The 21,839-nt window shown below is 43.1% G+C and overlaps 1 protein-coding gene across 3 annotated transcripts in view; it reads left to right on the top strand.

Annotated features, from left to right (window-relative positions):
• Nucleotides 1-21,839, top strand: part of JMJD1C (jumonji domain containing 1C) — a 157,330-nt gene that overhangs the window by 46,491 nt on the left and 89,000 nt on the right. For all 3 annotated transcript variants that reach the window (XM_071564182.1, XM_071564183.1, XM_071564184.1), the window contains exon 2: nt 4,696-4,860. In XM_071564182.1, coding sequence (XP_071420283.1) covers nt 4,696-4,860 — 165 coding nt within the window. The remainder of the gene's footprint in view (nt 1-4,695; nt 4,861-21,839) is intronic.

Raw genomic sequence — 21,839 nt, 5'->3', positions numbered from 1 at the left:
AGGCTGCTGTTTGCTGGAAATTAATTGTTTTTGTTTCCAGGCCTCTCTGTAGGATTTTTATATTTTGAAGCTTGATATAGGGGCACTACCTGGAAAATCTGTGTTTATTGGAGCAGATATTTGCTACATCTGGTCCTTGTCCTTCCTGCTTCTGGGGTACTACACCTATTCCATTTTCTTTAGAATAAACAGAGAATTTAAGGTTTCAGAATTAGCTCAGTTGGTTAAAACTTGGTTGCAATAACGCCAAGGTCATGGGTTCAGTCCCCTGTGTGGGCCATTGACTTAAGAGTTGGACTCGCTGATCCTTGTGGGTCCCTTTCAGCTCAGAACAGTCTGTGATTCTGTGAGAATGACCACTATGGTGTTTTGTGCTAGTGAGGTATGTCAGATGGGATTTAATCTTTGTGGAGTTGTCCTTTTGGCCTACACAGCTCATCTGAAAGGAGCAGGACTTTCTCTTCTCACTTAACAGAAAATCAGATTTTCTGTCATTAAATTTGTGTTACTTCTTGCAGGCACCACAAGTGATCGAAACAGATGTGCAGATTTGAACATTTGACCAAACAATTTCATGTTTTGCTTGAAGTGCTGGAGTAGCATAAAATAAACCACACTTCTAATTTGTCCCATCTTTTAAGGAGCTTTCAGTGCGCTTTCTGTAAAACATGTATCTGATTCTACAGCCTTTTTCCTAGTGCTTGAGAGTCAGAGGCAGAGCTCTTGAGTTTCAGAGAGAAGATAATTGTGTTCCTGTAATGGTGGAACACCAGTTTTGTCGAGAGCATTTTCAGATCTTCTAAAGACTTACTTGGGCACTGGGGGTATCTGCTCACCCCTGATAAAAAGTACACAGGACATTTAATATTTCTGAAACCTTAAATTCTCTGTTTAGTCAAAAGAAAATGGAATAGGTGTGGTATCCATTTTTGTCAAAACAAAATACTTTCTTGACTACAAGTATAAGCGACTGCACATGCCTGTTTTGCAGTATAAAATGGCTATTTTTAAGAATGCATTGAGGCAATAAACACCATCTTCTAATCCTACAATATTCAATAGTAAGACCAATCTATGGCCATTATTTCAGCTGTTTCAGGTGCTTTTATGCTGTACAGGCAATGCATTTTAAAATTCTTTTTAATGAGTTCTTTCTAATGTAGAGCAACTGTGAAATGTTAATGTGAAGGACTGAGGAAATTCTGGTAGCAAAGAGCAACATAGCAAGGCCTTTATTAAACCAAAATTCCTCCTTCTGTCTTGGGTTGCTGTTTCACCATTCTGAGGAAGTGGACGATGCATGGACTGTGATTTTTTAGCATTTTAAGTGAAATCTGCTGGAAGTCAGTGTTGCCTTCCTGACAGTTCTCAAGTGTTTCAGAATTTGTTTGGTCAGCCTTATTTATTTGGAGCAAAAGTGACTGGAAGGCTGTGGATCACAGCGCTGCATGTAGAGAATTTCACCCTGATTGTTGTGTTTGGGCTCTGAAGCAGCAATATTTTGTTGCAATTGTTTGGCTGACTCCATTGGAAATAAATTTGTTGTCTTGCTTTATTTGGAAAGGCTTACTAAAAGCTTATGCTGCTTCCTGTTGGAAAATAGCAGTGAGTTACAAAATTAGCACATTAATGCCAATTATAAATATAATATAATCCCAGTGGGAATTTCTCCCTTTTATGCAAGCAAATGCATACGTGGTGAGAAGACTTCACCCACTCTGGGAACACTGACATATAATATCTACTCACAAACAGCTGACGAGGCAGGGAAGCAAAATTTGGCTGCAGAATCTCAGAATCAACGTCCATTCTTAGGGAGGCAAATGTTGTAGAGTCTCTCGCTGTACCAAGTTCTGTCAGTGAAGCAAAAAAGATTAAGTATTTTCAGCCTTTGCACTCCTTAGAGGGTCTGGCTTTGGCTCTGCATTTTATTTTGTTGGCATGGGTTTCTGGATTGCTTCCTTTCCTCATGCTCTCCCCTTTTTACTCCCTTTGAGTGTTGTGTTCAGATCTGGGCCCCTCAGTTCAGGAAAGAGATTGAGGGGCTGGAGCGGGGCCAGAGAAGAGCAACGAGGCTGGAGAAGGGACTGGAGCACAAGTGCTGTGGGGAGAGGCTGAGGGAGCTGGGGGTGTTTAGCCTGGAGAAGAGGAGGCTCAGAGGTGACCTCAGCACTGTCTGGAACTGCCTGAAGGGAAGTTCTGGCCAGGTGGGGGTTGGTCTCTTCTCCCAGGCACTCAGCAATAGGACAAGGGGGCACGATGGGCTCAAGCTCTGCCAGGGGAAATAGAAGTTGGAGAGCAGAAAAACATTCTTTGCAGAGAGAGTGCTCAGGCATTGGAATGGGCTGCCCAGAGAGGGGGTGGATTCTCCATCTCTGGAGGTTTTTCAACTGAGATTGGCCGTGGCACTGAGTACCATGATCTGGTAAAGGGACTGGAGTTGGACCAAGGGTTGGACTTGATGATCTCAGAGGTCTTTTCCAACCCAACTGATTCCATGATTCTGTGATTCCTAAGTTGTGCTGCCTGGATCCTGCTGTCCCTGTGTGGTGGGTCAGTGTGCAGGGGAGGGGGAGCCTGTGCTCTTCTGCTGCCTTGGAAAAATTAATTTCCTAGGAAAATGGGTGATGACTGGGCTCTGCATTTGTCTGTGCTGCTTCTGCCTCTCAGAGATGAACTTCAGAAAGACAGCAGAGAGTTAATAGCCTTGGCATGGAGAGCTGGCAGTGGTGGAGCTGGCAGGAGTCATTCCCAAGTAGGGCTCTGCGTGTGTGGCACCAGAGGCGGAATTTGGTGCCCTGGGCAATGGCAGGGCTGGCGCCGGGCCAGGCTCCATCCTCCACTTTCCTTGGAAGTGCTCCTTTGAGGATCTGATTATACAGTGCCAGGAGACTGCTGGAGAGGGAGCTGGGCTGGAGCTCCCACTGCCTGCACCGGATTTGGGTTTGTTTGGGGTGCACAACTTGCACACAAACACTGGATTGTGTCACGGTTATCCCCAAGGTCTGGCCACTGTCCAGGACATACACTGTGTGTTACTGTGGCTGTTTCTAAACTGCTAACTCTGCTTTAGCCTTAGCTGTGTTTTTCAACAATATTTATTCACCTGATTCCCCATGCCTCCTACTTTTTTTAAATCCTTTGCTGTGTGAGGTCTGGTGCTTAACCTCTTGCACCTTGTTATGGATTACCCAGTTGAAGTGTCTTTGCAGATACTAAAATAAAATTATTTGGCCAGCCCAGAAAAATTGAGTGGAATTTGCAGGAGGAGAGGCCAGGAGGAAGGTGACTTTAGAGAATGAGTTTTGACTTTACTGTCACTGAAGGTTGTCTTTACAATTGATCAAATGACGAAATTTAGAAATAAGTGTTTCTCCAGAAGAGTTCAGGATGTCTGCAAATACAAGATATTGCTGCTAAGATGATTTTGAGGTATGATGTGCTTTCGTGCCAGTGCTTCAAAGCATTACTGTTCACTGTTTTTGTTTTGATCAAGAAATTATGATTCTGCAACTTTATTTAAAATTAATTTATAGGAATTAAGTGTTTTTTTAGGAGAGGGGTCAGTTTTCAATTTCTAGTTTTGAGGTTTTGCTGCTGTTTTCCAATTCCTTTATTAGTGTATCAGGCAGTAATATTGAACAGCTGAAGTGAGAGAATCATTTTATATGCAGACTCTTGTGTGGGGCGGATTCTGACACCACCAAAAACTAGCAGTGGTTTCCTGATGGTTCCAGTGAGTGAAATGGGCAAAGGGAAAAGGTAAAAGATTAGTTGTGTTGATTAACAAGGTCATGCAGAGATGGGAGATGAGTGGATCAGCCAGGGCAAGGAAAATGTTGGGGGGAGAAGCAGCAGGGAAAGGGTAGAAATTCCAGATGTTGATGTGGTGAATCCAGAGGGAAAGCTCTGCCCAGGGGAAATGAAGAAGGAACAGTATCTTTTGCAAACAGATGCGCTGGTCTAGCTTAAGGGTTACATATAAGATATATAATATCTTATATACGTATCTTTTACACACATGCACATCTACCTGTCTGTCTACCTACATATATATATATACACACGCACACACACGTACCCATACACACATATGTATATACAGATATAAAAACAGTAACTTATTTTATTTAGATATATATATCTATATATATATCTATATCTTGATCTGATGCTTTAAAGAGGGAAGGGAATGGGATTAATATGTATTAAAAGTATCTGTGAGGGAAAACATGACCTCTGACATGAGTGAGAAGTGGCTTGGTGCAAATCTAAGTTGTGTCCTCAGCAGGGAGAGGCCAAGATGAGAAGGATCACTGTGTAGTGCACGTTTGGAAAGTGTGAGACACAAAGTCTAGACGAGGAGGTATGTTGTAGGCCTAAAATTAACCAGAGTTAAAAGAGAAGAATATTTCTGTGACAGTGATTTTGAGTTCTCAGAAGCTGATAGAGGAAGAAGCTCCAGTTTGAGGAGTTGCAGGGAGCTGAAGTTCAGGGGGGCAGGAAAGCATCTTCCCTTCTCCTCCAGTTCCCCATTGACAAGCAGTGACTTTTTTGTATATTGCCAGCTGGTTTTACTTACAAAGATTCTCATCATTTGAAAAAGAGAACAACTCACTAGGTTGATTTTTTTTAAATTTAAAACAAAATCTTTTGTATATACAATAATGTATGTCCTTTCTTAAATTTCCCCAGGTATATGTGGAATTTGATGACCTTGAATGGGAAAAACGAGAGTGGGTTAAAGTTTATGAAGATTTTGCAACCTTCTTGGTGGAGTACCAGCTGGTCTGGGCGAGAAGAAAGGACCCAAGCCAGACTCAGGGATCAAAGATCAAACAAATTCAATGGCCTGCATTGGTAAGATAGTCAAGCAATTGCATTTACTAAACTGTTCTAATACTTTTGGTTCTGTCCTTAGAAAACTGTCTGGGTTATTCAAGCGGTGAGCATGGAGTGGTAGGAGGGTGAGAAAAAGATAAGAAAATACCTGTATGTGTTGGAGGGGTGGAGTGACAGTCAGTTGTCTTCCTTTTTGAATCAACTTCAAGCACTGCAAAACTGGTCTCTGAGCGACACAGTAGAACTGATGTCACATTACATAGTCAAAGCATATTACAAATATAAACTTACCAGTATCACATTTACTGCTCTGGGGAGGATTGAAACTAAGGTGAAAAATAACCCCTTAAGCTTGTGCCTTCTTTGTGTGAGGGTATCTGAAATTCAGGTCAGAGTTCAGAAAGATGAGGAAACATTAATAAAGTACTAACTGTTTGCCTGTTCTGTGAGGTGGTGCTTGTGCCTCTCAGTGTTTTTGGATCGCTGCCCAAGCGTTGGAGCTGCCGAGGTAACTGCTGGGAGCTGGTCTGTGTTTGTGGTTGCCTTTGGAGAGACCTGAGCAATACTGAGCGGCTGATGAGGTCATCTGATAAGCAATATACATGGATTCCTTTATTCTCCAAAGAAACTAGAAGTGCTCTCAAAGTCTACAGAACAGCCAAACAGATCTGAGAGTTGGGGAACCTCCTGAATTGGCGTGTTTGGCCATGGATGAGTTTCTCACAAACTGGCAGGTGAAAGGGGCTCCAGCAAATTTTTCAAAATGGTGAAGGGAAGTTTGATTCTAAGCTTAATATCTGCAACTTCAGTCTTGGGTTTTCAGAAATTTGTGGTCATAATTAATTGAGATGATAGTATTTTTTCCCTCTGGCTTTTCCTGTATCTGTTTCCTTTCAATGTACCCTTCTTGTCTCTGAGCACTTGATGGACTACCTGAAATGCTGCCTGCGATTATTCTTCTGGAGCTGTGGTTGGAACAGTCATGCTTAAGGTCATGAAGCAATCTGGTCAAGAAAGCCACAGATTTAGGATGGATTCACCTCCTCTCCAGTGAACATTCCTGCTTGACTCAGCTTGTCTGTCTGTGCTGATGCACTCGAGTACAGCAGGCTCACTTTCTGGATGTACAGGCTGATCCATAGCTTTGCTTGCACAGACAAGTTCTCTGTTTCATGTTAGTATATCCTTGAGCAAGAATTTTTAGTTTTAGGGAGTCATGTCATTTGCTCTTTGAAGCCACCCATCTCTCCTTGATTGAGTATTTAAAAACCTGTTATCAACTTAGAACTTGGTATCTAAGTACTCTGCTATTTTACATGCTTTTAATCTCAGCCTCTAGGATAGAGATCCTTCTTGGGTTTAGAATGGGTGTGTTTCTGGTCTGGCTGCTCATCCTGTCCTCAAGTTTCAAGTATGTCTTGATGTGCTAACGTGTGAAAGTGTTTCAGTTGAACCTTTCTCCCAGCAGACCCTTTATCAAACTTGTGCTGATACAGCAGAAGCAGAAACATTTTTTTTCGCTTCCATCTTATCAATTCTTTTATTCTTTTTTAGTGTTTACATTCCTGGGGCAGCTGATGGGTGTGAGAAGGAAGATTTGAACAAAATCTCCCTTCTGCTTTTACAATTAAAACATTGAAATCTCATAGTCTGAAGTGAAGCTCAAATAGCTTGGTGGGTCACAGTTTCCAGATACTGAATATGACAAGTTCTCAGCATTTGTACTTGGCCTGCCTACAGATGTTGTAGCAGTTGTTTTCTGAGTCAAACCCTCGAGTGATCCACTCCAGAAAAACCAGATTTGAGGGAAAGTGCAGAGATACAGGATATTAACTGTAGTTAGAGCAGATTCCTTCCACAGAGACCTCCCAGGGTTCTGCTGTGTATCAGTTGCTGCTGTGAGCTCGCCATGCCCTGGGGAGCACTGAGCGTGCTCGAATTGCAGGGAATTTCTGGGTTTAGCTGCCAGACTGTCTGAGCACTGTGGTGGAGAGCATGAGCTCTATGAAGGTTTGTGTGGTGTTCCTTGGTTTGTAGGGTCTTGTTTTGTTTTCTTTTCCAAAACAAGGCTTTTGAAAAATGGGAAAACACAAAAAATATGGTAAAAAAAAATTCATTTGCCGAACAGTAATATTAGTGTTTGCTCTTCTTTTGTGAAATCCTGAGCGTGGATGTGATAATGCACACACTTGGGAAATGTTGAGCCTTGCTGTAGTTTGTAAAGGGAAAGTCTGAAACTTCTCCATGTATGGGAACTATATTGAAAAAACACTCATACCAAACAGAAGTTTCTGGTGCACTTCGTTTTGGATGCTAATGCAAATACACCAAAGCAATATTTAGGCATATTTTATGTAGGAGTTCTATAGGATCTTTCCCTTTAGTGGAGGGAATGAAAAGTTCTTGTTAATTTGGAGGGCGTTGTGGTTTCCAAAGCCTGGTCTGGGTCTAACTACAAGAGGGTTATCACCTCCTGCTCTGCTTTGATTAACACACTCTGTATTTACTGTATGGCATTCGAGCCTGACCAGAAAACAAGGTCTGCACTCGCTGTGGGGCTTTCCATGGGCAGTTATCAGTCTGGTTACTGTCTGTGTACGTTCCAATTACTGATTGCTTTTATCACTCAGTGGTGTGATGGGATGGAATGTCCACTTTGTAAATAACATTTCTAGAATGCAAGTTGGCCACAAATGTTGCTATTTTAAAATGCCTGAATGCCTGAGGTGTAGCTGTTCCTGAAAGCACAGAATCCACTGACCTCGTGTGATTGTGCTTTAACATTTTAGGCTCTTTACTCAGGTGAGGAAGGGGGGAATGAGAATTTTTGCCTCTTCTTGTTTAGAAACTCAGTAACAGAAGAGGGGCAGACTATCCCGTGAATTCAGTTTCTCTCGTGTTTGCCTTAAGTAATAGAGATACCTTACAGATGTCAGTGCAGGAGAAAACTTCTTGGCCAAAGCAAATTATGAAAGTATGGATTTTGAAAACTTAAAAGTGTAGATAGTGGCAGTGAGTGGTGTGTGCCTGTCCACATCAAGGGATTAAGAAGAGTGGCCCAGATAAGGGGTGGAAGGCACCAACACAGGCTGGAAAACAAGCAGGTTTGCATGTCACAAAGATACAAAGAGAGGGGAGTGATGGATTCAAAGTGATGGGCTCAGGGAATCACCAGTACTTCAAAAATAAGGTAAAATTGGTTTTCGAATTTCTCAGAAGCAACTGAGATGATGAATAAAGATCTTTGTAGGTGGATAAAGAATAGTTGTACTTTAGGGGCAGTAAGTGAATCTCCCTGATGCAGAAATTGTTTGGGTTCTAGGATGTTGGAGATCAGTGATAAAATGATACAATTCAGTCTGCAGTCTTAGGAATATGGTGCTGTCCCTTCAGCAGCCCAGGGGGAGGTGGCAGTGTGTGTGTGGGCAGGGTGACAAATCTGAGCCAGGGTTTAATGTGGACAGAACAGAATGCTGCTGTCAGCTGTCAGTTGGGATTTAATTACTGTCTCTCTACTTGCATGTTAAAATATCTAGAAATAAAGTGTAGAGGGAGAAAAAGAGAGGACAAAGGACTGAAGTAGCCAGAGACATTTTAGAGAGAATAATGTGAAAGAAAAGGTTAAGGTGATGGACTAATTATGAGAGGTCACCATGGTAGAAACATAAATAGCAGTTCACTTTCAGGCACAGGAAGGTGGGGACTGAGTGTCTTTTTCTTAATAATTTTTTTGGGAGAAGAGGGTTTTGGAAACTTGAATGATGTGCTGAAATGAAAATTTGTTATTGAGGTTTACAGGTAGAAATGAAAGACAGACATTTTGAACAAGCATTTTAAGGAGCACATTTCACCAGCTGGGAAAGGAAAGAAGGTTAATGGAAAATGCAGTTATGATTAAAGGAGTTTAAGATGGATAGATTATGGCAAGTTTGTACTTTCAGGTGAAAGATGTAGGAGAATACAAGAGGTTGGAAAGAAAAGGTTTTGAATTGGAGATAAAATGTGAATGCATTGAATGGGAGTGCACATGAGAAACTTCTGCAATGAGAAGGAAAGAGACTGTTGTAGAACAGAGAAGGAAAAGTTACTTGGCCAATTATTTGGTTATTATCTTTTTTGGCCTGTTCTTTTGGAAGAAGCTGGTGGTCTTATGCAGGGTAAATGTCAAAGGAGGAAACAGCTTGACTCAGTGTAATACAGTAAAAACAGGGGTGGGGAATGAAACACTGCAGGGCAGAGCTGGGTGCTTGGGACTGTGGTGGCTCAGGGTGTTCTGTGTGTTCTGCTGGTATGGCTTGTGTTGTGATGTGATGCCTCTTGTTACACCTGTAAACACACCAGTGCTGCCTATGAATTCAGGAGGAATCCATAGGTAGTAAATCAGAACAAACCATGTCATTGCTCTGAATATGAGGACAGTCCTTCATGAGCTTTACAGTGCTCACCTTGTCAAACCAACAGATTTGCCCTGGCACACAGAAAGAGCTGACTCTCCTGCCATTGTGTGTTTCTCAGAAATACACAGATAAAAGCTAAAACAGTGAGGAGATCCTCATCATATCTCCAAAGGCAGAGAGGATGGAAGAGCAACTCAGTCTGCCCCTCCGCCCTAGTGAAAAAAAAGAGTGTGTCTCTTTGCCTGTCTCTTTTTCTTGGAATAAGTGAAGTCATTGCTAAAACAGTGGCTTGAGAACAGTCTTTCCTGGGACCCTGTCCAGGGCTCTGCAAGAATACAGAGCTTTAGCCAGGCTTATAGCAAAACCAGGGACAAAGAGTGGATCTTCCCTGGCAGTGACTGACTCTTTTCCATTGTGCAAATCTGGAGCCGATTGCCAGTGGCACATGTGGGACTGTGGCCTCCGGTCTGGCCATCATGCTAATGAGGAGGTTGTCTTGCAGAAGAATGAGCTGAGGTTTGTTCTGGGTGGCAGTGGGTGTGTTTGTTCTGGTCAGATGGGAATGAGCCCATTTGTTCATGTGCTGACTGCATGTCAGGGCACTTGGAGTGTAAGAGCAGAAGTGTCCATGGACACGTGGAAGATCAGACTTGTCCTCTGACCTTACGCAGCCTCTTCCCTCCTCCCTCCCTGCCCCTCTGTCCCAGCTGTCAGGGACAGAATCCTTTTGCTTGACTGCATTCTGCTTCAGCTGCCTAGATTGTGTTGGATTATAAAGCAAATACTTATAAAGTGCCACTTTATTGTCATTTGTGTCATGATTAAAGGAGAAAGTGTACAGATTGAACAAGCAGCTTCTACAGGGCTTCCAGAGGTTCTTGAGACAAATCAGAGGCTTTGGTTTGGGCATGATAATGGAAAGTAGAACAGGTCCCTTGTTATTCCTGTTCCTAATGTGATGCACTGCCACTCTTTCACTTGCTGAAGGATTTGTTTTCTTCCTCATCTTGATGATCTAAATTTTAACATTTCTGAGCAAGTTTCTCTTTTATATGTTGTTCCCATGGATCAGATTGATCCCTGTCAAAGTCAGAAGCTTCTGTATGTACTGCTGATGTTCCCCCTTCCTTGCAGCCTCTTCACAATGAAAAATAGAGGTATATACTGCCAGATACTGTGATTAAATTCTCAGCAGACACTCAAAATACTTAGCAATAAAAAGAAATAAATTCACAAAGGATTACTGTGTATAAGGAAAGTAAGACAGAGAGAAGACTTGGTTTCTGGTCTCCTGAGTCCTAAACATAAGTTAAAACTTTGAGGATATTTCAAATTTGAGGAGAGGAAGTGTGTAGCTTCCAGGGAAAACAATCAAAAACTAATAGTGGCTTTTTTTCAGCTTCTCCATTCCCTGCATCATAATTGTAGTGCTTGTATACCTTGCTAATATGGGGTAAAGATGAAATATATACCACAAAGGAGAAAACTCTTGGAAGCTGTCAGCTTCTTGGAAGACTTAGTGCTGGGGGAAGAGAAAATTTAAGTAACTGACTCAGCAGAGCATAAATGACCCGATTTTTGCTGCATTGTGAAAGACAGCAACATGCAGAACCAGCACTTGGAGGTGGTTCAAAGATTACTTTGCTGGAGAGCACGTTACTGTGATATTCCCACAGAGCAGCAGCAGCTCAGGCAGTGCCACATCCCGCCCGTGCACTTTGGCACTCGCTGGCTTTGAACTGCTGCTCCCTGGGAGCCACTGCTCGCCCTGCAGCCTTCTCAGCACAGGCACTGCCTTTCCAGGACACAGAATCATAGAATGGATTGGGTTGGAAAAGACCTCCCAGATCATCAAGTCCAACCCTTGGTCCAACTCCAGACCCTTTACCAGATCATGGCACTCAGTGCCACAGCCAAGCTCAGGTTAAAAACCTCCAGGGATGGGGAATCCACCCCCTCTCTGGGCAGCCCATTCCAATGCCTGATTACTCTCTCTGCAAAGAATGTTTTTCTGCTCTCCAACTTTAATTTCCCCTGGCAGAGCTTGAGCCCATCGTGCCCCCTTGTCCTATTGCTGAGTGCCTGGGAGAAGAGACCAACCCCCACCTGGCCAGAACTTCCCTTCAGGCAGTTCCAGACAGTGCTGAGGTCACCTCTGAGCCTCCTCTTCTCCAGGCTAAACACCCCCAGCTCCCTCAGCCTCTCCCCACAGCACTTGTGCTCCAGTCCCTTCTCCAGCCTCGTTGCTCTTCTCTGGCCCCGCTCCAGCCCCTCAATCTCTTTCCTGAACTGAGGGGCCCAGAACTGAACACAACACTCAAGGTGTGGCCTCCCCAAGGCAGAGTCCAGGGGAAGGGTCACTGCCCTGGACCTGCTGGCCACAGTGTTTTTGATCCAGGCCAGGATCCCATTGGCCCCAGATGAAGAGTAATAAGCTGGAACCTGCCTCCCCAGATGCTCTGTTGTGAAATATGGGTGTTGTCCTGTGGCTTCCCACTCTGGAGATGGGGCTGAAAACCTCACTGCAGTGCTGCTCTCTATGTGACTCTGGCACTTTGTGTGCACTTTACTGCACTGTTTGTTCCAGAGTTTTTGTCTTGAGGTGTTGCCTAATGGCAGGCATACTTTTTATTTTCTTCTCATTGAACTTGCACTTAAAAGCAACAGAGACCCTTTTATGTTTGAAAAGATTTAGTTTTGTAAAAGCATGCCTCCATATATAAAATAAATGGAATGTTTTTTGTAGTTAAGTGCTGTGCTAAGAATAATTTTTAATGACAGAGTCATCTCTGGAAGTCTCAGAATTCCAAACCAAGTTGAGCATTTTCTAGACTTTAAAATAACAAGAAGCACAAGTCATGTTGGTTATGGTGACCTGGGAGTTGCCACTTAGAGAAAGCTGCTTCAGGATGTCACACATCTTGGATGTCTTTGTGCTTCAGGTTCTTTGCTGTTGGTAACAGTCTCCTTGTTCTCCGAGGATTGTGCTGGTTAAACGCCAGATATTGTTAAGCCTCCTGCAGTGTAACTGAGCAGTGCCCCAGTTGAGGGTGCCTCTGTCTTGCACCTGTTCGGGAGTCAGATAGCAGTGCAATGCTGGGAGTGATTTATGTGTCTCTCTGTAAAAGACAGACATAGAGCTTCTTGAAGGTTCCACATTCAGGCTCAGCACTGGAGGCAGAGCAGTTGAAGCCACAGCTGCAATGGAGCTCAGTGCAGGATAACTGCTTGGATTGTGGTTTTTATAAATGTTGCTGAAATCTGGGTGGGTTTGGTGTATGGTTATACTCCTGTTGGTACCCTAGTTAGTGTCATTGGAGCTCTTGTGGGTGTGTCTGAGCTGAGTTCCCTCTTCAGCTTCAGTGTTGACCCACTGCACAGCTTCTGTGGGTATAAAAGCCAAGGACTGTGCTGGATCCTCCTGAATTGACTGGAAAGTCTTAAGTATTTGACTTTATTTTTTCTTCAGTAGCATTTATGAGAAAATATTGACTTGTACTGAAGAAAACAAATGGCTTTGTACCTGTCTAGAGAACTTGCACTTTTTCAATGAATTAGGAAGATCAGCTCAGCTTTGGGGATATACCATGGTGAGCAGAGGATGCAGCTGGTTATTTCAGTATGGTAGTTTGGAAATTCAACTTCCAGGGCCTGGACTTTGAAAGATGACTGAATGCCTGCAGTGTCTGTTGTGTGTCTCCATCAGATGCATCGCTCACAGTGATGTTGCTGTTTGTTGCTGTTTATGTAAATTATGACTTATATTACAAATCTATATATGTGTGGGTGTCTATGTATAGATGTGTGGATATGGAGAGACACACAAATAAATATTTTTCTCTATATGCTACAAACATTTTAAAAAACTATCTCCTGACCTGTTGGGAGTGTGTACAGTGAGGGAAGGATGTCAGCAAGGAACTTGTCCTCCATCCCGGTGGTGACTGTTCCGAATGAGCAAAGCTGTGCCAGAAGAATTCCATCCCCAAGCCACTGCTTGGTGTTTTCCTGGTGATGGCAGGAGGAGCAGCTGGGCTTTACACCTGTCTAATCCACTTGGCAGATAATTTCCAGAGCCACCCACTGTTCCAATCTCCACTGCTGCTTCTGTGCATTAATGACTTGTCAGCTGTGCAGGATTGAAGCGCTGCTCTCTTCATGCTTACTTGAGTAAGATGAGTTATGGAAAGCATAATTAGAGTTTTATGATTTTCTTCTTCTTCTTTCCCAGAATTCCAGCAGTTTCTTCTGGCTTAATGGTGAATCCTGTGATGTGCTATAGGAAGTCTCATTATCCCACTTAAACTTGCAGCAGCAGGAGAATCGTGGAATGATAGAATTGATTGGGTTGGAAAAGACCTCCGAGATCATCAAGTCCAACCCTTGGTCCAACTCCAGTCCCTTTACCAGATCATGGCACTCAGTGCCACGGCCAATCTCAGGTGGAAAACCTCCAGGGATGGGGAATCCACCCCCTCTCTGGGCAGCCCATTCCAATGCCTGAGCACTCTCTCTGGAAAGAATTTTTTCTGATCTCCAACTTCAATTTCCCCTGGGAGAGCTTGAGCCCATCGTGCCCCCTTGTCCTGTTGCTGAGTGCCTGGGAGAAGAGACCAACCCCCAGTCAGTCAGGGCATAGTCTGTATTTTGTATCTCCAGTGTCCTAACATTTCTGGTAACTTCATTTGTTGACAAAGTGACTATCATGCATATTTTTCTGAAAAACAGACTCTTAATTAGTAACACCCCTCACGTTGTCTGTTCTGGCTTCCCTGTCACACCAGCAGTCTCCTGAAGGACTTGCCACTCCTTTCAGGTGTGTTTTTGTACAGGGACTGATGCTCCTTTCTGCCTTGCGTTGCAGCATTTATGTTGGCTCAGATTTAACGGGCGCTCCCGAAGCTTGGGTTTGGTGGACAGGGGCAATGGCAGTGTTGGTTGAGAATGAAGATGTGGTTACTGCCTGATCACGGGCTAGTTGGAATGGTGAGGGGAATACTGATGTGGAGAGGAGGATAAAGGAGGAAGCTGCTGAAGGCACAGGTTTGTTTCTTGTGCTGAGCCGTTTGTTCGTCCTCGTTTAATCCAGGTTTTATTTACACACCACATCCAGTTGTCTGTGGTGGGTTCCAACCCCTCCTCTGTGCACGTGCAGGGGCCAGGGCTTGGAGCATATTGTTCTACCACTTCCTTTCTCGTGCCCTTGGATTAACATCCTTCCAGCTGCTGGCCAGAGCAGGAAGTTGAGTCAAGGGCTGCAAAAGGCAAAGACACTTTCAATGACTTCTTAAAAGAAAAAGCAAAAACTGGAGCTGAAGATGTTTGTGTTTCTCTTGGCAATGTGTGTCCTGTGAGGATGATGTCAGTCCTAAACAAATGATGGAACAACACTGAAACCATTTGATTTGTAAAAATTTATCAGGTATTGAGAAACCACCATGTCACTCTCTGGTTTTAGAACACCTCTGATTTTCTACCATTGGCTGTGTGGAGTGTTCATGTAAACGGGGGAAGGACGTTGGATGAAGCTTTGGGTTGTGTTTGGGTCTGTGTCCCCCCACTTGTCTGCTCTTCCTTGCAGTAAAGCCTGAGGCTACTTCAAAATAGTTACTGGTAATTCTTTGAGATACTGTATGTTATTTAATGTGCATTTCATGCTTAAAGCATCATCACACGAAATATCTTTAATATGAGAAAGTGAATCGTGTTCAGAACTGTAAATTTAGGGCTATATCAAGCCTTGGGGAAGCAAAACAATTTCAGGAAAATATTCATTAGACTGACTTTGTAAGCAGTCAAAATAGACTATTGGTTAGGGAATGGATCTTTTTTGAAAATAATACAACCTTAGCAGGAATTAATACTTTACTAGAGAAACATAGCAGAACCTTGTCTAACCCTGAGCAGGTCTGACTTCTTATTTACAGAGAGGTGAATTATTAACACAATTAATGATACAGGGTTTATTTTTTTGTCTTCTGACTGTCATAGGGTCTACACCAGTCATGGGCAGAAAAAAGTATTTTAAGTTTTTTGGTCTTTTATTAGCTGCTGTTTTGTTCCAATTTGACTCCTTTACGGGAAAGACTTGGTGCATTAGTTAACCAATTGTTAGGAATTTCCATGAAGCCTCTCAACGTTCAGTTTTTGAATAGAAGAAAAAAATTAACTATTCCCAAGTATAGTGCATCATTCTGAAAAACGCCTGACCAAGTATTTTAATTTGAAATTTCTCATCAATTTTGAGTTTAAGACATTGGGTAAGTACCTCATTTCTTTTAATAAATGATGCAGAATTATATTTCTGTTCATGGCTCTAGTTTCAGATGGCTTTGAAAAATTCTTACATATTTAATTTGAAGGGTTTTGCTGGGATTTTAAGTGCATATATGGAATTGCTACAAACTATATTAGTACCATCACAAAAGGAATAAAATACTGATTTGTAGGGCTGACTGAGTGGATATCTTTGGAATAACTGAAACATTTAGCTGAATCCTGAAGTGAACTGAATAATACTTCTTGTCATTGGCTGATGAATTTAGCTTGAAAGTGTAATAATAAAGCTATATATTAATATAAATACAGCCAGGATCTGTTTATGCAATTTGTAGAGGGTTTTTGCATTAATTTTTGCATTTAAGAGTGAAACTGAAGACAATGTTCTTACATTTTTTGGTGTGATTGTCTGGAATGGGCTGTTCAGGTCTAACCAGTGTTCTGGTGAGGCTCCATTGCCAGGCTAAAGCCTCTTGGGTTTGGTGCCTGTGTTTTATTTGTCCACGTAGCTTTTGCTCATAGTAGAATTTATCCTCTTCTAAATTACAGTGCTCTTATTCTAAATGATTCATTAAACATCATTGCTTGAAAATTTAAAACCAGCTTCTTTCCCACATCATGATTTCCCCAAGTACTACAGAAATACCTTTTGTAGCTCACAGAAGGGATGGTTTGGAGATGCCCTGGAACACATTTCCTTTCAGGAATCTTGTTAGCAGTGGATTGCACACGATGGCAGTGCCCACGAAGGGATGACAACACCTCTGCAAACTGCTGCCACAAGCTTGCCAGGATCAGATCCTTCCTGAGGTCTGAGGCAAGATGCTAATCCTTCTAATCCTGAGGAACGGGCATCACCTCTGGCTTCTGGAGCGGCTCCCTCTGTCAGGTTACTTAGGACAGACCTAATGGATTCTGTCTTACTTGTTGGGAGACACATTTACAGGGTCGTTTGAGAGCTGGTAATGAAGTAGCTATTGATCATTTATTGGCAAGTAGAGTGATAGTTATTTGGGTAAAGTCATCTGCTAAGGGTCACGGTGCAGTTTATTCCTGTGGGGAGAAGTATTTGGGGCAATTACAGTGTTCACAGACTATTCTGAGCTGGAAGGGACCCACAAGGATCACAGAGTCCAACTCTTAAGTCAGTGGCCCACACAGGGGATTGAACCCATGACCTTGGCATCATTACAGCCAAGTTTTAACCAACTGAGCTGATCTCAGGGTCACTGACAATTGTGGGGGAGTTACATTAAATCAGAAAAGTCTTTTGGAACTCTGTCATCTTGGAAATAACCTAAAGCTAAAACAGAACCACTGTGTGCATTTATTTATCACATACTTAGGGCTTTATTGATGTTTTTGTGCTTTCTAGTTAGACACTGTCCTGTGGAAGAAAGGCAGTTATGGGTTTGGGGTTGCATGAGAGCTTTCATATCAGACACCCCCTGGGCTGGAAGGGTTGTGTGAACCTCCTCTGTGTGCCACCAGGTTTGCAGGGGCTGATCAGGCAGCACCGACTGGGGCAGTTGTAGCAGAAAAATGGATTTGACTTGATTTGCAGGTGGAGGGATTGTGATGATTTTTATTACCTCACCAGTATGTGCAGTGTTCAGAGAACCTGCTGTGCCCCTGCTGCTTTTCCTCCACCCCCAGAATGGGGTGAGGTAGAAATGCAGCTCTAGTGTGTGTCTGAATGTGCAGCAGTTTGTGTTTCCTTTAAAATGCATAAACTCAAACAAGCTTTTCCTAGGGAAGAATTTATACAGTTTTCCATCTGCTCTCTTATGAACAGTTTTGGGTTTTCTGTCCTGTATATGTATAAATCCTGTGTCTTGGCAGTTAATCAGCCTATACAAGCGCTGTGGTATTCACACTGCTGGAAGGTTCCGCTGTTGGGGGGCTGGATGGCATCCTTAATTGATCATATGGTTTTTCTATGCCAAGCTATTTTCCTGTGTTACTATCAAAATACCCAGTGAACTGTGATTAATCACAGTTTGGCACTCGGCTCTGAAATTACTGCCACTGCTGTAGAATGTAGATTGCAACATCTTTGGCTGCTGCAATTGCACAATCTTTTAATGACAGACGTACTTGGAGTTTCTTCAATACAAATGACATTATTGGCACATGTAGGATTGTATCCCATATTATTAGAATAACCACTGGACTTTTTGCTGTGCCTTTTATCCCTCTTCATATCTATCTTAAGCTTCCTCTCACAGGAACAAAACAACCAATGCCATCTCCTTAAATGCTACAAGTACCAAGTGAAAGCAGGAAGGGCAGCTGTTCCACACATCCAGGCAGGGGAGAGTGAAGCTGTTGGGTGCCATTTGGCTGCTCCTGTATCTGCCTGCCTTTGGGAATACTGTGTTTGACACCTCACCCACCAGAACACTGGAAAGCTGGAAGCTGTTCCCAGCCTGCACCACATCTTTGTATTATTTTAATCAAATTTTGGGAAGCAGGGAAGACAGACTGGCTTTTCCCCAGGTTTTACAGGACTCTAAACAATCCCCTTTATATATTAATGGCATTTTAACATGTTTTAATATATATGTTTACACTGAGACACTGGTGGGTTGGGTTTTTAATCTGTGCAGTTTAACTGTGTACAGGTCTGTCACTTGGCCAGGGATGTTTTTGGCACTGTGACACTTTGAAAGGTGGTCAGTAGCTTGTTGTTACTGCCTGTTGGGGAAATGTTTTCCTTTTACATACATGGACCTTTCTTACTGGAGTTACCAGGATCTTTGTGACTTGAAAGCTCTAGCTGCAGTTTGCTTTCTTGGGACAGTTTCAGGATAACTCTTTCAACTAATGCAATCCAGATTTGTGTTAGTTTCCTTTAGAGTTTGTCTTTGAAATGATCTGAAAGATCTGTTTGTTTTCATTAATGAGAGATGAAGGTGGGAGATAGCAGGAAAGTCACTGCAAGATTTAAAAAACACAATAAATCCTGGGTGCTGTTATGTTGGCCAGCAACAACATTTTGACTGTAAAAAGCAAATGGAGAAAACCCAGTAACTGTTCATATCAAATTTCTTATGGAAAATAAGCCATTAGGCCAAAGCAGATAATCACTTTGCTCTTCAGATTCTGTTTTCAGCCATGATCCAAAACTGTGAGGAGCCCAAGAATCTTAGTGACCATGTATGCATGATCAGTAATTCTTATTTATCAGAAAATGAGGCTTATTTTCCATTTCCAACATAGGCATGAGAATATGGGTATGAACTACTCACAAATTAACTGTAATAAGTTAAGGCTAATCAGATTGGAGTGATTTTTTTAAGGAATGTTGTATTCAAACAGTCTTCCCATCAGAGCAGTGAAAATAAGAAGTTAAAAAAGCATGTGTAAAGTGATTTTTCAGTCTTGTATATTTTCAACTGTTGTAATTCTTGGCCATTGGTTTTATCCTTCTCTTGAAGCCTTTTGTTGTGCTGAGTTGTTTGGGTTTTCAGTGCAGAGTTTTGGGTGTCCCATGTCAGACTGTGGCCTTGATCCACCTTCCCTGAATCTCCCGACACCCTCCCCCTTCCTCACTGACTGTGACGAATTCACCAGACCATATTTCTGTCTCTTCTGCCATGCAGACAAACCCTGTGCTCTCTCTGTTCTTTACACTTCACTGCTCACTGAGCTGTCCTGCACCTTTGTCACCCTCTGAGGGAACAAACTTCCAAGTGGGAGCAGTTGTGGAGGGGGGAAATAACGGAGTTCTGACCGACCAAGTGATGAAATCCTTTAGCAAAAATTTCATCTTCACGCTGTTTGTGGACAAAGGTCAGAGTTTCTACCACATGGACATGGGCTCAGTGGTGCTCTGCTTTGAGATCAACAGGGCGGTTCACAGGTCTGATTCATTTTTCCAGATTCATGCAAGCAATGATTTGCAGCCTGTTCATAGTTCTAGGCTCAGCTTCCAACCATGAAGGGCTGGAATTAGAATTTTATTATTGAGAAGTAATTCTCTTGAGTAGTTTTGTTAGAGGAGATGAGGTCTGTTGTCATTTTTTAAAATCCTTAGGCATGGAAATAGAACAGAAGACTTTTTTTACCCCTCAATTTGTCTGATTTCCAATTTTGATAAGATTTTAGCAGTCATACAAAAATTTGGCTATATGTTGTTCTATAATGGAGAGAGGCTGAGGGAGCTGGGGGTGTTTAGCCTGGAGAAGAGGAGGCTCAGAGGTGACCTCAGCACTGTCTGGAACTGCCTGAAGGGAAGTTCTGGCCAGGTGGGGGTTGGTCTCTTCTCCCAGGCACTCAGCAATAGGACAAGGGGGCACAGGCTCAAGCTCTGCCAGGGGAAATTGAAGTTGGAGAGCAGAAAAAAATTCTTTGCAGAGAGAGTAATCAGGCATTGGAATGGGCTGCCCAGAGAGGGGGTGGATTCCCCATCCCTGGAGGTTTTTCAACTGAGATTGGCCGTGGCACTGAGTAAAGGGACTGGAGTTGGACCAAGGGTTGGACTTGATGATCTGGGAGGTCTTTTCCAACCCAATCCATTCTACGATTCTATGAATTCCTCATTTTTCTGCTGAGATTGCTGCTCAGCTGAAAAAGGATTCAGTCACTTCTTCCTTTGCCCTCAGAATGTGCGGCATGTTTAGAGATAGAAGGTTATATCTCACTGTTTGAAAGGAGATACCATCAGTAACAAGAGAGGTGTGACAGCAGTAGAATTATCTACTTGAACTGCTCCTATTTGGTTCCACGCTGTGACTGGAGCCTGGCTCAGTTCTCTGCTGCTGTTTGATACCAGTGCAGCAGGGTTGGTGCTTCTGGAGCTGCCCGAGGGACTTGCCCTGGGATGGAGGGTCAAAAAGGGTTTTGGGAATTCATCAGCAGAGAACAAAAAACCTTGGGTGAGAGGGGAACCAGGGCAAGACTCCTGTGTACTTGTGCTAAGTAGTTACCATTTCTTCAGGTTGTTTTGACTTCTTTTCTTCTGTTTCAGCATCAGCTTTTGTTTGTCTAGATTGAATCTGTTAACACATAAAACTCAGTTTCCAGCAGTTGCTGGTTCACTCTTTTCCCATCAGTAGCCAGAATGAGATAAAACCTAAAACAGCTTTTTCAGGTAAGTGGCTGTCGTCATCTTCCAAATTCAGAGAAATGTTGCAGGAGCTCACTGGTGTCAAAAGGGGGAGTCTTTGTTCTCCCTGTTCTTTTCTCTGAAGGTGGCTCACATGATTCTGCTCTTTCACCAGAGCACAGAGATCCTGCTTGCTGAGATAAATAGAATCATAGAATATCTGATGGTAGCGGCTGTCTCTGTTATGCCTTTGAAAGGAGGATTATTGCTACCACAGAAGACTTCGAAACAGAACAGGATGAAGTCCAGCAGGTTCTTCCTTGTGGTGGTGATGTCATGCTGTCATTTTTGCCATTCTTGGGGGGTAGAATGGGAGAGAGTCCCTTGATTGCTGGTGGTGTGTTGAATAGAGGAGTGACTGCCGACAGGAGCATATCTGTCTGTTTGTGCAGACTCCCAAGGTACCAGTGACGTGCAGCTTTCATCAGAGCTCTGGGAAGAGAAACAGAAAGCAGGAAACCCCCCCAGTCTACTTCTGCATAACAAAGACCAGGGGACTGGGGTGATGGCCACAGGCACAGCAGTGTTATCATTTCATGAACTCTTCACAATGTAATTCAAGTTTGATGAATCACTGATCCCTTTTCTGCGATGCCTACAAATTCCTCACTTCCAGACACATATTGTTGAAGAATTACACTGTTCAGCTCCATTCTCCTCTTCATCCCTCGTTCTCTTCCTCATTTTGCCAGGCCTTGTGCAAGGTTTCACTTAAGACCAGTGACTGTAGGGACATCATCTCAGCCATACAGGAGCTGATTCTCCATGTAATGTAGAGAAAGCTTCATTCCCAGCCATACAGCTCTTCTTAAGTGGTTTTAGAAGAATCGTAGAATCATAAAATTAATTGGGTTGGAAAAGACCTCCGAGATCATCCAGTCCAACCCTTGGTCCAACTCCAGTCCCTTTACCAGATCATGGCACTCAGTGCCACGGCCAATCTCAGTTTAAAAACGTTCAGGGATGGGGTATCCACCCCCTCTCTGGGCAGCCTATTCCAATGCCTGAGCACTCTCTCTGCAAAGAATTTTTTTCTGCTCTCCACCTTCAATTTCCCCTGGCAGTGCTTGAGCCTGTGCCCCCTTGTCCTATTGCTGAGTGCCTGGGAGAAGAGGTTAACCAGATTACAAAGGAAATGCACAGATACATATATAGAGAGCAATCTTGTGATGAGTTTCTTCCTGTGGCCTTAACAGAGCCCTCTGGGTCAC

The sequence above is a fragment of the Pithys albifrons genome, chromosome 9, assembly GCF_047495875.1.
Source record: "Pithys albifrons albifrons isolate INPA30051 chromosome 9, PitAlb_v1, whole genome shotgun sequence".
NCBI lineage: Eukaryota > Metazoa > Chordata > Aves > Passeriformes > Thamnophilidae > Pithys > Pithys albifrons.
Note: the sequence above shows the minus strand (reverse complement) of the source record. Positions and strands in the feature narration are given on the sequence as shown.